General features: G+C 41.5%; 1 protein-coding gene across 4 annotated transcripts in view; it reads right to left on the bottom strand.

The window, feature by feature from the left end:
* The window catches only part of inpp4b (inositol polyphosphate-4-phosphatase type II B), an 805,146-nt gene that overhangs the window by 453,884 nt on the left and 338,426 nt on the right, over positions 1-12,836 (bottom strand). For all 4 annotated transcript variants that reach the window (XM_063046598.1, XM_063046596.1, XM_063046599.1 and 1 more), the window contains exon 4: positions 11,784-11,868. In XM_063046598.1, the coding sequence (XP_062902668.1) occupies positions 11,784-11,868 (85 nt within the window). The remainder of the gene's footprint in view (positions 1-11,783; positions 11,869-12,836) is intronic.

Below are 12,836 nucleotides of genomic sequence, written 5' to 3'. Positions count from 1 at the left end.
CCTCTGCAATACCACTGGTCATCGACCTCCCGGCAGAAAACACCCCATCTATTATCACGCTCTGCCATCTGTGGGCAAGTTAGTTTTGAATCCCTAGAATCAAGTTTCCCTGGATCCCATGCCTTCCGACTTTCTGAATGAGCCTCCAATGGGGAACCTTGTCAAATTAGACAAAGTAGCCCCTGCTCGACTCTCTCTATACCCATGACTGTGTGGCTAGGCATAGGTCAAGTACTATTATTGTATAATAAAATGGATTGCTCACATGCCATTGTTAAATTTGCAGATGATACAACCATTGCTGGTAGAATCTCAAATGGAGAAGAGAGGGCGTACAGGAGTGAGATATAACAACTAGTGGAGTGGTGTCACAGCAACAACCTGGCACTTAACGTCAGTAAGATGAAAGAGCAGATTGTGGACTTCAGGAAGGGTCAGACGAAGGCACACGTACCAATCCTCACAGAAGGATCAGAAGTGGAGAGAGTAAGCAGTTTCAAGTTCCTGGGTGTCAAAGGAAAAGTACTGAAGAAATGTGGCAAATGTTCAGGGGATATTTGTGTGGAGTTCAGCATAGGTACGTTCCAATGAGACAGGGAAGTTATGGTAGGGTACAGGAACCGTGGTGTATAAAGGCTGTGATAAATTTAGTCAAGAAGAAAGGAAAAGCTTACAAAAGGTTCAGAGAGCTAGGTAATGTTAGAGATCGAGAAGATTATAAGGCTAATAGGAAGGAGCTTAAGAAGGAAATTAGGAGAGCCAGAAGGGGCCATGAGAAGGCCTTGGCAGGCAGGATCAAGGAAAACCTCAAGGCATTCTACAAGTATGTGAAGAGCAATAGGATAAGACGTGAAAGAATAGGACCTATCAAGTGTGACATTGGGAAAGTATGTATGGAACTGAAGGAAATAGCAGAGGTACTTAATGAATACTTTACTTCAGTACTCACGATGGAAAAGGATCTTGGTGATTGTAGTGATGACTTGCAGTACACTGAAAAGTTTGAGCATGTAGATATTAAGAAAGAGGATGTGCTGGAGCTTTTGGAAAGCATCAAGTTGGATAAGTCGCCCGGACTGGATGAGATGTACCCCAGGCTACTGTGGGAGGCAAGGGAGGAGATTGCTGAGCCTCTGGTGATGATCTTTTCATCATCAATGGGGACAGGAGAGGTTCCGGAGGATTGGAGGGTTGCGGATGTTGTTCCTTTATTCAAGAAAGGGAGAAGAGATAGCCCAGGAAATTATAGACCAGTGAGACTTACCTCAGTGGTTGGTAAGTTGATGGAGAAGATCCTGGCAGGCAGGATTTATGAACATTTGGAGAGGTATAATATGATTAGGAATACTCAGCATGGCTTTGTCAAGGGCACGTTCGTGCCTTACAAGCCTGATTGAATTTTTTGAGGATGTGACTAAACACATTGATGAAGGCAGAGCAGTAGATGTAGTGTATATGGATTTCAGCAAGGCATTTGATAAGGTACCCCATGCAAGGCTTATTGAGCAAGTAAAGAGGCATGGGATCCAAGGGAACATTGTTTTGTGGATCCAGAACTGGCTTGCCCACAGAAGGCAAAGAGTGGTTGTAGACGGCTCATATTCTGCATGGAGGTCGGTCACCAGTGGAGTGCCCCAGGGATCTGTTCCGGGACCCTTACTCTTTGTGATTTTTATAAATAACCTGGATGAGGAAGTGGAGGGATGGGTTACATAGAAACATAGAAAATAGGTGCAGGAGTAGGCCATTCGGCCCTTTGAGCCTGCACCGCCATTCAGTATGATCATGGCTGATCATCCAACTCAGAACCCTGTACCAGCCTTCCCTCCATACCCCCGATCCCTTTAGCCACAAGGGCCATATCTAACTCCCTCTTAAATATAGCCAATGAACTGGCCTCAACTGTTTCCTGTGGCAGAGAATTCCACAGATTCACCACTCTCCGTGTGAAGAAGTTCTTCCTAATCTCGGTCCTAAAAGGCTTCCCCTTTATCCTCAAACTGTGACCCCTCGTTCTGGACTTCCCCAACATCGGGAACAATCTTCCTGCATCTAGCCTGTCCAATCCCTTTAGGATTTTATACATTTCAATAAGATACCCCTTAATCTTCTAAATTCCAACGAGTATAAGCCAAGTCGATCCAGTCTTTCATCATATGAAAGGCCTGCCATCCCAGGAATCAATCTGGTAAACCTTCTTTGCACTCCCTCTATGGCAAGAATGTCTTTCCTCAGATTAGGGGACCAAAACTGCGCACAATATTCCAGGTGTGGTCTCACCAAGGCCTTGTACAACTGCTGTAGTACCTCCCTGCTCCTGTACTCGAATCTTCTTGCTATGAATGCTAGCATACCATTCGCCTTTTTCACCGCCTGCTGTACCTGCATGCCCACTTTCAATGACTGGTGTATAATGACACCCAGGTCTCGTTGCACCTCCCCTTTTCCTAATCGGTCACCATTCTGTTTTCCTGTTTTTGCCACCAAAGTGGATAACCTCACATTTATCCACATTAAATTGCATCTGCCATGAACTTGCCCTCTCACCTAACCTATCCAAGTCACCCTGCATCCTCTTAGCATCCTCCTCACAGCTAACACTGCCACCCAGCTTCATGTCATCCGCAAACTTGGAGATGCTGCATTTAATTCCCTCATCTAAGTCATATATATTGTAAACAACTGGGGTTTCAGCACTGAGCCTTGCGGTACCCCACTAGTCACTGCCTGCCATTCTGAAAAGGTCTTGTTTATTCCCACTCTTGGCTTCCTGTCTGCCAACCAATTCTCTATCCACATCAATACTTTACCCCCAATACCGTGTGCTTTAAGTTTGCACGCTAACCTCCTGTGTGGGACCTTGTCAAAAGCCTTTTGAAAATCCAAATATACCACATCCACTGGTTCTCCCCTATCCACTCTACTAGTTACATCCTCAAAAAATTCTCTGAGATTCGTCAGACATGATTTTCCTTTAGTAAGTTTGCTAATGACACGAAGGTTAGAAGTGTTGTGGATAGTGTGGAGGGCTGTCAGAGGTTACAGCAGGACATTGATAGGATGCAAAACTGGGCTGAGAAGTGGCAGATGGAGTTCAACCCAGATAAGTGTGAGGTGGTTCATTTTGGTAGGTCAAATATGATGGCTGCATATAGTATTAACGGTAAGACTCTTGGCAGTGTGGAGGATCAGAGGAATCTTGGGATTCGAGTCCATAGGACACCCAAAGCAGCTGCGCAGGTTGACCCTGTGGTTAAGAAGGCGTACGGTGTATTGGTCTTCATCAATCGTGGAATTGAATTTGGGAGCCCAAGGGTAATGTTGCAGCTATAGAGGACCCTGGTCAGACCCCATTTGGAGTACTGTACTCAGTTCTGGTCGCCTCACTACAGGAAAGATATGGAAGCCATAGAAAGGATGCAGAGGAGATTTAGAAGGATGTTGCCTGGATTGGGGAGCATACCTTATGAGAATAGGTTGAGTGAACTCAGCCTTTTCTCCTTGAAGCAACGGAGGATGAGAGGTGACCTGATATAGGTGATGAGAGTTATTGATCATGTGGATAGTCAGAGGCTTTTTCCCAAGGTTGAAATGGCTAGCACAAGAGGGCACAGGTTTAAGGTGCTTGGAAGTAGGTACAGAGGAGATGTCAGGGGCAAGTTTTTTACTCAGAGAGTGGTGAGTGCGTGGAATGGGCTGCCGGCAACAGTGGTGAAGGCGGATACGATAGGGTCTTTTAAGAGATTTTTGGATAGGTACCTGGAGCTTAGAAAAATAGAGGGCTGTGGGTAAGCCTAGTAATTTCTAAGGTAGGGACATGTTCGGCACAACTTTGTGGGTCAAAAGGCCTATATTGTGCTGTAGGTTTTCTATGTTTCTGTGTTCTAATATCTCTGAGGACCTAACCTGGTCCCAACATATCGGTGCAGCTATAAAGAAGGCAAGACAGTGACTATACATCATTAGGAGTTTGTAGAGATTTTGTATTTCAACAAAAATACTCATAAACTTCTATAGATGTACTATGGAGAGCATTCTGACAGGCTGCATCACTGTCTGGTATTGGGGGGGGGCTACTGCACAGGGCCGAAAGAAGCTGCAGAGGTTTGTAAATCTAGTCAGCTTCATCTCGGGCACTAGCCTATAAAGTACCCAGAACATCTTCAGGGAGCAGTGTCTCAGAAAGGCAGCGTCCATTATTAAGGACTTCCAGCACCCAGGGCATGCCCTTTTCTCACTGTTACCATCAGGTAGGAGGTACAGAAGCCTGAAGGCACACACTCAGTGATTCAGGAACAGCTTCTTCCCCTCTGCCATCCGATTCCTAAATGGACATTGAACCCGTGAACACTACCTCACTTTTTAAATATATATTATTTCTGTTTTTGCAGAATCATTAATCCATTCAATATACATATTCTGCATTTGATTGATAGATCTTTCTTCTATATTGTGTATTGCATTGAACTGCTGCTACTGAGTTAACAAATTTCACAATATATGCCAGTGATATTAAACCTGATTTTGGTTCTGAAATGCCTAACTAAAATCCATGTACACCACATCCACTGCTCTACCTTCATCAATGTGCTTTGTCACTTCTTTGAAGAATTCAGTCAGGCTCTTAAGACACAACCTACCCCTCACAGAGGCATATTGATTAACTCTAATCAGACTATATTTCTCCAAATGCTCTTAAATCCTGTCTCTAAGAATGCTCTCCAATAGTCTGCCCACTAATGATGTATATAATTCCCTATTATCTTTCTTGAACAATGGAATACTTGCCACCCTCCAGTCATCCTGTGGCCAGTGAGGACACAAAGATCATCACCAAAGTGATTGTAATCTCTTCTTTTGCTTCCTGTAGTAAACTGGGATATGTCCCATCCGGCTCCAAGGACTTGTCTATGCTAATGTGTTCCAACACATCCTCTTTCTTAATGTCAGCATGTTCCAGTATGTTAGCCTGTTCTACAGTGTCCTCTCATTCATCAATGCCCTTCTCACCAGAAGCAAAGTATCATTGAGGACCTCCCGTACCTCCTCTAACTCTGGGCATTTTTAATCTTTTATCTCTGTTTGGTCCTATCCATACTCTAGTCTAGGCACTCTAGCCATGTATATGTAGAATGCCTGTGCTTTTCCTTGATCCGATTCCCCAAGGCCTTCTCATAACCCCTTCTAGAAGTCCATTCTTCTGCTGCTTCCTTATTACCTTGTACCTCTCTAGAGCCCTGCCTTATCCTTACTTCCCGAACCTTTTGCTTCTTTCTTTGTCTTGACTCCATATCTCTTGTTAACAATAGCTGCCCATCCTACTGTAATTTCCCTGCCTCAATGGGACCACCCTATCCAGAACTCCAAGCGATTGTTCTCTAAACAACCTCCAGAATTCCTGGGGACATCTGTTGCCAATTTACACTCCCAAGTTCCTGCCTAATAGCATCATAATTTGCTCTCCCCCAGTTATGTATTTTCTCACACCACCTGCTCCTATCCCTGTCAAGGCTATGGTAAAGCTCAGGGAGTTGTGGTCACAGTCTCCAAAATATGCATTCACTGAGAGTTCTGTCATCTGATCATCCGTCATCATCTGTTCATTGCCTAGTACCAGTAAGTGAATGGGGTGTCCAGGGAGGGGTAGCACCTCTGCTGGTGGGCTTGTCATGCTTTGCCCAGGGCAGCTCATCCACTTTTGGTCCCCACCTGCCACCCAGCTCTCACCTGTGGCTCCAGGTAACTGTTTGCGTGCGACAGTGACCACACCTCAGTACATCGCTTCGACAGGCGGGCTAAACCAGGCGAGGGTAGCCGAGAACCTCCAACCCCGGTGAGACAGGGGTATGTCTACTCCAGCATGCGAAGCCAGTGCCAGCAGACTGGGCAGATGAGATGAACTACAAGATCCAACAGCCAAGAAGGCAGTGCTGCAACGCTTCATGGCGAGTGCAGGGCACTACAAGGCACTGCAGGTGTCATGGCTATCCACTGCAGCCGAGGAGGTCTCCAGACATGATGGGTTTTCAGAGCTTTGGACAAAGATTTTTGAGGCCAAGACAGTGTCACGACTTTTTCAATATAAAACTCCTCCCGCACAGGATTTTCTCCGCGCAGTCTATAAGCTGCACAGACAAACATGATCGTCAGAAACAATGGACAACCAACACACCAGTAAATCAGCGGTATAATTGTCATTGAAGGGAATGGCTACAGGGGTACTCTGCACAATCTGTCTGCTCCCTTCCCCTCTCCTGACAGTCGCTCAGCTATCTGCCTCCTGCACTTAGAGGTGACTACCTCCATGTTGCTCCCATCTCTCTCTCCCTCATTTGCCCAAATAAGCTGAAGCTCATCCAGCTGCAGCTCCAGTTCCCTAACGTGGTCTGTTAAGGAGTTGCACCCAGATATATTTCTTATAGATGAAGTTATCAAGGAGACTGGAAGCCTGCCAGATCTTCTACATCTTGCCTGCAGAGCACACCACTGACCTGGGATCCATTGACATTACTCTAGCTAGGCACTAACAAAGAAAGATAGAAAAACCTGACGGAAACCCCAACCTAACTTCAGCTTCTTTGTGTCAAAGCCTTTCAAGACAAAGCTTCAGTTCTCCACTCTAACTCTGGCCCACTTATACTATGGCCCCTCCCACAGTGACTGTTCTGCTTAAATCTAGCTTCTTTTTATTATCCCTTGCCAATTGCCTAATCACCCAAATGATCCCAAGCTCTGCAAAACATTCCGACATGCCTCGCTTGCTTTTTAAAACTGGCACTAAACTGTACAAGTAACTGTACTTGCAATCTCAAGCTCCACAGGAAGTCACAACAGGTCCCTGATCTGATTCCTCCACATCCCCCTCTGTTCTCAAAGGAAGAACCCCAGTCTTTCATCCTCTTGTCCAAAACTGCCCTTCATTTGATCCCTAACCAAACTCCCAGACTCTTGTGTTCAATTCATCTTTGGGTCTCTCTGCACCTCAGATCAACCACCACTGTTAACTAAGATTCAGCAGTTCTATTGTCCACTAGTTCGACCACATCTCTCACCAACTACACCCCGGTCTTCACATTTTTGCTCCTTTTCACATACCCACTTCCAGACCCATCACCTATTTTCCTCCCTGTTCCCCTACTGGCTCCATCCATATAGTGCCCACACCACTCACTCACTGAATCCTTCTTGTTTCTGGTTCCGTCTGCCTTTCACCTCTCTGTTCTGAATGAGCTCAACCTTCTTGAGTGCTGTTGTATAAATACTGATCCAGGCTGGTAGAGAGTGTTTTATTATTTTTTTTCCCATGTAGCAAAGACCATGCCGAGGAAAATTTTACACACTCTAAAGTAATGCCTCCTACATTGGTATGCCTCAAAGTTGTCAAAAATATTTTCATTGTTTGTGCATGTCCGTGACACTCAAAACTTCTAAAAATCAAGAAATAATTGTTTAAAAAAACTAAATTATAAGATACTCTTTTAAACTTCTACCTACTTAAAATATCACAGCAACATAACTTTCCTTCTTCTCACCTATCTTACTCTCATCCATGAAATAAATAGGTTCACACACTCTGCAGTAACACATGGCTACCAGCAAGCCTTAGCTCACCAGTAAGATGCAGAACAACAAATATCCCTTGTTCCATCCCTTTGCAGGTAGAAAGAACAAAAAAAAAAGAAAATTACTAGCTTGGGAAGTAATCAGGGTTTTAGTGCTCTAAATTCAAATGAATCCACCTCTTGCAAAATCACACCAACTTATCATAATTGAACATCGCAATATTGACACAAAAACCATAGTGAAACAAAAGCACAATTCAGCAGAGAAAAGGAATTTTGCTCTCCTATCTTCCCTTAGTGGAAGTGATGTAGAAAGTAAAGACTGATTGAAATTTGAAACTAAGTACAATATGCAACAAAAATGTGCAAAAAAAATAGATCAGTACCTAAGAAGGAATGAAGTAATAATTTATTAGTTACTTGATTCATTAGTTCTGAAGAACATCCTTTTCTGAAATGCTAACTTTTTTCACTTAAATATGCTGTTTAGTTCACCTTTTTAGCTCACAGAATTTTCTGCAACAAAGACATTGTGTATAACTGATTCTTCGCTGTTCCAATATTAAAATCAAATTCTTACAATTCTGCATCATATTGTTTATTCATTTCTACAAATTCAATTATTCCAGTTTAAAATGTCACATTCACCATTTTCATATGACAAAAGACTCGAGACATACTTCTACAACAGTGGCATAGTTTTGCCAAGCCCCAGTAATTTTGAAGAAGTAAATCCATGAAACTCAATTTCAAATTTTATTCTCACTGTTGTTTCTTGACACTATAAAATGCACTAGAAAATCATAAAAATTGTTGCATCCTACATGATCCAATACACAGAATTACACAAGTCATCTAGCTCAATTTATCTGAAGTGGAAAAACACAACAACTTTGTCTTAAATATGAGAAGTTGTTTTCCTAATGTTACTCTGCCCAGTGTGATGGTATTTCTTAGGATTTTTTTAAGACTGACACTTTCAGTATCAGCTGCACTCCTCATAGCAATCTGTTCAGTAGATGATGCTATAGATCACAGAGTCTCTAAAGAGCAATTCAAATGTAAGCTACAAAAAAAAAGATAACAAATATCAGTATTCTTTATGTTTGTGGGGTAGCCATTTTAATTTTTTTACTATACAAAGCACGACTTCAGGGATTCATTTTCACCTTCTCTGGTTAAGTTCACAAAAAATTGGCAATGAAGGTTTGGATCAGTTATGCCTTTGTTTCTATTATCAGTTTTCTCACTATATAGATATCAAAACAGATGTCAAACATCTGGACCGCAAATTAGTTACACAAGGTCTGTGTCCAAGCTACCAATATACAGTATGCTCTTGGGTATGATACAAGATTAAATCCATTACACTATCATCACCGTAACATGATTATTTTCATTTACAATAATTAACAGTCTTTTCTTCTCTAGCTGTTCTCATGTATGGACTCGGCTTGTGACCTTATTACACAATGTACTTCAGCTAGGTACTCAGTTAAACTTATTAGTCAGTGAATCTCAACAATAAGCAGAATGGTTATTATGGCTGAGCCAAATACCCAAAATCCACATTCACACATCTCCAATCAATACCTGAGAACACCTGTCTTAAGCTCTTTTTTGATGTTCCAGCTATTAACAAGACAAGTATCAACTACACTCTAGAAGCCTCAAATCAATTTCTTGGCTTTCTCAAAATTATCATATTAAGACAAAATTCCTGGGCTACAGCTCTGTCAACTCAGAGTGCTGCTGGTGTGGCTCTTGGATTTCAGTATTACAGTGGCACATTAAGTCTTGTAATCCAAAACAGTTGGACTAATGATCTGGAGGCATAAGTCCAAATACAACCAGAATTCAGCAATTTTCATAGTTTAACATGGAATGAAAAGACACTAGCAGCAAATGATAGCCATATTCTCTTAAAACCCCTTCTGGTTCAATATTGAAGGGATTGTGTTACCCTTTCTCAAAAAATGTGTCTACTAACATACTGTAAAGTGATTGATTCTCAACTGCCTGTTGAAAAGGCCCAGCACACTACTCAGTTATTTTGTGATGTCATGCACTGTAGGAGCACTTATACTATGTTCAAAAAGATGTCTCACCACCATATTAGAAAGACATTTAGAAGGTGTACAGTAAATGCATGCAGTACACACTTCCTACAGTTTCAGTCAACAAAAGAAAGCACGGAGAGAGCATAGACAAGGAATGTTTAATGGGCAGTACTCATGTATGGACTCGGCTTGTGACCTTATTACACAATGTACTTCAGCTAGGTACTCAGTTAAACTTATTAGTCAGTGAATCTCAACAATAAGCAGAATGGTTATTATGGCTGAGCCAAATACATTGAGAAGGAATATACAGGTGAAGGAAAACAGAGGGAGGTTCATGTAGATACCTACCTCTCACCCAGCCTCTGAACCACTTCACTTGTTACTTTTACATCGCCAGGTGACCCATGTAGTCTCAGTAATTAGAACTAATTGAGCTTAGCTAATTGAGCTTTTCAAGTGCTCTCAATAGATGGCTGTAATCTGAGACCCACCTTGTATCAAAATAGGTAAACTGGCAAATTGGCCAGGAATTAAGAAACTATGAAAAGTACGAGATTCCAATTTACAAGCAATAAACCAAAATTTGTAAAATTTAGAATGCCCAAGATGTGTCGGGGTTGTTGTCTTCATATTCTTGGTTATTCAAGGGAAATACTAGGAATTACTTGTATCTTGGATGGCCAAAAGTTATATACTCTATCACGGCAATTTTAATGCAATTGTTTCACTGCTCCTCCGCAAAGGTCATGAAACATGCTTTAGCACAATTTAATAGGTATCAGGCACATTTTGTCAAATGTGAGTAACTGTTGGCAAGTCTTTCCACATGAAGATTATCAGCATTCGTTACTCCCCCTCCCACAAATGCACAACATGGCAAGAATAACAACCTAACTATATAGGAGCAGCAAGCCTGGGTGATTTTATTTTCCTATCCGTAGCACACAGGAGCGGATTTCAATTGCAGCACCTCAGTCTGTGATCTGGGAGCTCAGCACAGTTTAGGAAATGAACAATGGAACTTCCTAGCCCGTAGATCAAAAACAGGCAGTGCATTTATTCACCAAGTCATTAACCCATGAGTGTACTATTAATCTACATTGCATTCCTCTTCCAAATTACTGAGTGTGTCAGTGATTGAAAAATTTGGCACCTTTTAAAAACAGTAGATTAGGTTGATACTATGAAAATAATGCAATTCTGCTGCAAAACAGCCAGAGGCAAACTGATCATTACTGACATAGAATAAGGACTTTAAAAAATGCTCCCCAGTATTCTTTGGCAATTGGAAATACACATCCGACAAACATCTTTACAATCACCAATCACTGCAAAATCAAAAGGAAAGTGAGCAGGTCATATACACAAGGGATTTTACAAATGCTGGAAATCTCGAGTAAAACACACAAAATGCTGGAACATTTTGGGTGTGTTTGATATGCCATGTATTCTAAGTTTTGATGAGTTGCTGGGGAATGGGGAGATGCTGCTGATTGGGCTGGGTAGAGCTGAAATGGCCTGAGCCATTGCCAGGGGTAAATTTTTACTCTAAACTGGAACTGCCAAAAACTTGCTCACATCTGTGGGCTCATTGGTTCAGGTAGATTTTCTTTAATTTCTGCAAAGCAGTTCTCACGTTTGCTGCAGAGGCCTGGGACTGGGCAAGGGGCAAGTGACATCGCCCTGCCATTCATGCACGACTGAAAAGCAGTTCAGTGTTGTCCAAACATTGACTCTGCTCGTTCAGACACCACGATGTATTGGCATGTTTAGTGCAAATCAAAATCTGAAGGAAAACTGCAGACTGCATCACCCAGAGGGATGAGTGTCTACTTTAGTTATGAAAACAAATTGTTAGTCAGTCACACAGTACATATAAATATTGCACTTTGAGATAGAATTTCTAAATCTGTGACTTTATCAAAGAATTTCAAACACATCCAGAGTATAGTCTTTAAAATCATAATAGAAAGGCAACAAATTTATCAGTGATAACAATTATTCCAAATGAAACCTCAAATAACTTCATCAGACCAATTTTTGATACTTTTTAATTTAAGAAATGTATATAATCAAACATTGCTTCAAAAACTCATTTCATGGTATTCAAAGTCAAGTTGGCATCATTTAAAATTGTGAATCTGTTGTCAATACTCACTGATAGTTAAAGCTGGGCTCTTGCTATCTCTTCCTTCCACAATGTAACATCGTTCCAGGAGTATTACTTCCGCGGGACCTGATGTCTGCAGACAATGAAAGGGAGAAATTGAAATCAAAGCAGTACTAACAACTCCTACATTGCTGTTCTCTGAAAAATGCAGCAGCTGTTGAAATGGTCCACCTCTCTTGCAATGAATTAACCTCCAGGATTAGAGAGAGACTGTAAGAGGACAAAGTCTGCATACAGTATTCAATTCTTAATTGTACCAAGGAACACTGCTACAGACGGCTTAACCTTAAATAAGCTTGAAACGTGCTACTTCTGCAAGAAATAAAACAAATTATTAACACTGCAAATTTAAGCATATATCAGTCAAACATGCATGACTGATTTCAAAAATACTTCCAAAAGAAACATTATTATAAACTGGTATGGTGAAATAACTAGTATAGATAATGTCACTATCACAAACGTTTAGCAATATCTATTAAGAAGCTTCTGATGTAGTGTTGAATGGCAGCTAAAGCATTCTAAAAATGTTAACAATAGTCTAGTTTCAAACTGCAACAAATCCAAGTTAATAATACAATAAAGTTCACTTAAAATCATTTCTAATTATAAATAAAAAAGGCAATGGAAAAATTGAATTGGTCAAGCCACATTTGTGTGAAATGAGGAAATTTAACATTTCAGGTCCAGGACCCTGTTTTAGAACAGGAAGAGAAAGGAAAACAAGTTAGTTTCCAGTGGAAGAGAAGGTTGAAGAGGGATGGAGAGAACAAACAGTAACAAAATAATGACAGGGAGACATGACCAGTTCTAATGACAAATAGAAATGAAAGGAGAGTTAATGAAAAATGTACATATTTGTGATAATAGTGGGATACTGCTAGCAGAAGATTTCATTTTTACCAGTATCAGCTATGCCACCCAAAGGACCTGGATGGGACAGAATTTATATGGTGCATCCAAGAGAGTTTCCTCACACAGTATTCAGAAGGACCTACTCGGAAAGGAGCAATACTGGACCGCCTCTGAGGGAACAAGGCA

This window comes from Mobula hypostoma, chromosome 4, assembly GCF_963921235.1.
Source record: "Mobula hypostoma chromosome 4, sMobHyp1.1, whole genome shotgun sequence".
Taxonomy (NCBI): Eukaryota; Metazoa; Chordata; class Chondrichthyes; order Myliobatiformes; family Myliobatidae; genus Mobula; species Mobula hypostoma.
The sequence above is the reverse complement of the archived record's forward strand: the minus strand, read 5'-3'. Positions and strand labels throughout refer to the sequence as shown.